At 38.7% G+C, this 3669-nt stretch overlaps 1 protein-coding gene across 1 annotated transcript in view; it reads right to left on the bottom strand.

The window, feature by feature from the left end:
* Positions 1-2929: 2929 nt before the first annotated feature.
* The window catches only part of LOC125177658, a 15175-nt gene continuing 14435 nt past the window's right edge, over positions 2930-3669 (bottom strand). Inside the window, exon 3 of the mRNA XM_047879819.1 lies at positions 2930-3025. Within this exon, the coding sequence (XP_047735775.1) occupies positions 2930-3025 (96 nt within the window). The remainder of the gene's footprint in view (positions 3026-3669) is intronic.

The raw sequence follows: 3669 nt of genomic DNA, 5'->3' as shown, positions 1-3669 counted from the left end.
GGAAATTGACACAATAATTATAATGTGAGATGCATTTAAAAATTTCAAATCGTGACTAGCTTAGTTATAAATTGTATTTTAATCTCGCTTGTAAAAACTACACTAATTAAAACCTTAACAAAATGTAAGCTGAGCAATTGAACGTGAGTGCTCTTTTCCTCTGTAAGTGAGCAGCAAATGAAAAGTTTATTGCCGTTTTAAGTGAGCAACAATAACGTCGTTTGTTGTCACTATACGTGAGTAGCTAATGTGCTCATTGCCGATATACGTGAGCAGCGAGCACAGCGCTGTTGCAGTTGTACGTGAGCAGCGAGCACAGCGCGTGTTGCAGTTGTACGTGAGCAGCGAGCACAGCGCTGTTGCAGTTGTACGTGAGGAGTGAGCACAGTACAAGGAAAGAAGCGGATGCCTTAAACGGATTTACGTCGGAGAAGCAAGGCTAATAAAAGCTCATGGACGCGGAAAAAATGAAAGACCACAGCGACTTGTGGCTAGCCTGAAGCTGGCTTTTGTTGAAGGACGCTTGATGCCTAAGTCTAATTTTTAAACAGAATTCCATGAATAATATTAGTTTAATAATTTCAATGAAAAGGATCAAAGTCAATGAGGCTATGAAACTACGCACAATTTTAAAGCACCAATACAGATAACATTTTAAACCTCGATATTACTTGAACAGCTGGCATGCTGAAGATCGCAGCTCTTAGTTTGTGACAAGGATTATGAATTTATGACAGACATAAAAAAACAGCGCTATTAAACTGTTGAAGGATTCCAAGTCCAAGCTTCATAAGGAGTCCAAGTTTCCATCCTGGCAAGTAAAATGATCAAATTAACAAAGAATATTTTAACAATACTCGTTTTATTTTGTGGAATGAATCGAAACCAGTGAATTGTGTTGAATTCTGGATAATTTTCATGTAAAAGTGAAGCTCTTTAAGATTTGAACAGAACGCGGAAGAAAACGTATCAAAACGGCGCCTAATATTGCGTGTCAAAATCATGCAGAGCTGTCACAAAAAGCTTGAATTACAGCGTGAGTTTCAAGCATTGCTTTCCAAAAACACTGAGTGAAAATTTGCAGCCCAGAAAGTTTTGAATAGTTTCAGACATCGAAATTTATACCGAGATTTGAGACATGAATTTCAAACAATATAAAAAGTGGTATATTCAATGGTAAATCACATACAGTCTTAACATTGCGAAGAAGCATTAATTAAGAGCGCATGCATGCTGGCATTCATTGCAGCGGATAGATGCAGACTAGCCGAGCATAACACGGACAAAGCATCGTTTAATTCTTAGCAGACCAAACACTCTCTTTCATTTTCATAATAAATACCTATTTCCACAGCATGACTGAAAGGTGAATGATATACAAACCTCAAAAATTCATCGAGTAAGAGCAAAACAAGTGTAATCGAACGTATTTACGCACTTGTAACAAGATGTATGAATAACTCGAACGCATGTAGTGACTAAACAAAGACGCGTGGATGCCGCTGTCGAGTGACACGCATCCTGCGGCTCACGTGTCCCGCGCCGGCTAACGGGGCTGCGCGAGTCAACGCACGCACGACTACGTGTGCTGTCGGACCACTGCTTCGTATCTTGGATACCGAACACCTACAAGTGTTTCAAGTTTGTGTGAATATGTTTCTGGAAAAGAATATGTTTCTGGAAAAGAATATGTTTCTGGACATATTCTTGTCTGGATCGTAAAGTTATTCGCAATTTTCACTCGGTGTTTTCGGGAAGCAATGCTTGAAACTTGCACTGTAGTTCAAGCCTTGATGAATGATGTGATTTATGTTGATAAAATTTTTAGTAATTTATTAGATCTGCATACACGCTGCTCTTAATGGAACCTCCAATTGGGTAGTAAATGAAACTTACATGAAAGTTAGAGATTAGCTCGATGCCAAAATATAAGTTAGATGTTATATCACTAATGTTCGTAAAAATTGCAATTCAAGGCAATCAAGGACATCAGAAACCGCACAAAGTAAGAAAATTAAAAATCTCTCGTTGCGTTCTTTGTGCTCAATCGACAAAAAATCCACGAGATTCGATGCATGACTTCCTTCTCTCGATCATCGAATTAAGGTTATTTAAAAGCTAAGCTGTATTAATAATTTAACCCCTATGTTCTCCCATATTCGCAGACGCTTCTATCCATCATCAACCATGGTAACAAACACATCGTTATCATTCGACGAAATATAATTTCTCCGTAAACGCCACAAACACGTTACAACCAACCATTATCACCAACGTTGCTCCCACAACCATCACTTGCGCTACATTTCATCATCAAAACCAACGTTACGTATATAATAAACAAAAGTCCGTATTAATTTTTACGCTACTCCCACTTATTTAAAAAGAGGCTTCTCTCTGAATCCCGTCCAAACGCTACTATTCATTTCCACTTACAGTGATATTCACAATTTACCTCCAAACACTACACTCTCTCTGTTTAAATTCATTATGTTACTCGCCATTTCCGTCCCAAACGGTACCTATAGATACACTTCCCTCCTTCCCCTTACTCTTCAAGTTCATTTTCAACACTCTTCCTTATTCCACGTCCATCTAACCTTCCTCTCCATGTTCTGCTCAAACGCTACACACCATCAACAGTCCTAATGCTTGTCTCCCTATTTCCACTGTTAACGCTACTCTCCACATAAAGCCTGAACTTTACTCTCCATATTTAGCGTTACAAATTCACACAGTATTTAGTCCTGGAGCTACTCTCCAGATTATAACCTAACTTTTCGATTTATTTTCAGCCCTAACGTTACACTAAAGCCATATTCACTCTTCCCATATTCGTCCCTAACGCTACTCTCGGTAATGTCAAGCTGTGGCCTTAGGTTGTCAGCATCGAGGCGCTAACTCCCTAGACACACATACACACACAACCTTACTCGACCACGGCCACCAGAACACTAGAATGACTAGACTGTAGACTGGTCCGTCGACTGCCGATGCGACACGGCGGTCGTCGTCTGTTTGAACCCTGAACCAGGGTTCACAGAGCAAGCAGTCGCATTTTCACAGACACTTCTGTCAGAGAATGATTCCCTCTGCATGAAATAAGTTGCATGATCCTTTAAAACTGAAATTGAGAAACCCACCTCGATGCTATCTTAACTCGATACGAAATTACTCTCGAAAATTATTCAACAGTAAGAAGTTTTAGCAGAAATTAATCGCTGAAAGTTACGAATTCGCAAATTGCACATAAATTTGTAGACAAAGTTTTATGAACAATAAACGTTTACGAGTTAATGAAGCCACTTGCCGAAAAATTTTAAAACGAAATATCGTGCTTAGCAAGATTTAACCTTTACGGTACACTGGATCTGAATAAACGCTCTGTGAAGCACACATTTTCTAAATAGAATAGGTCACACGTTTGACTGCTGATTTTATATCTAATGGACATAAGAACGAAAGGGTAAGTACTTATATCATTAGTCTGCTTATATCGCAAGTTCACAAGGAATTTAAAAGCAAAGAAAACGCCAAGAAAATTCACCATATCGATATTGAAAACGTTTCGGAGTCCAGCTCCATCATCAGTTCGACTAAACTAAAAATGAATAAAATCACTTTAAAAGTCAAAATTCAAAGACAGACATAAAACCTAAACAAGACCTA

This window comes from Hyalella azteca, unplaced genomic scaffold (assembly GCF_000764305.2).
Source record: "Hyalella azteca isolate HAZT.00-mixed unplaced genomic scaffold, Hazt_2.0.2 contig3899, whole genome shotgun sequence".
Lineage (NCBI taxonomy): Eukaryota > Metazoa > Arthropoda > Malacostraca > Amphipoda > Hyalellidae > Hyalella > Hyalella azteca.
This window is presented reverse-complemented; position numbering and strand designations above follow the sequence as displayed.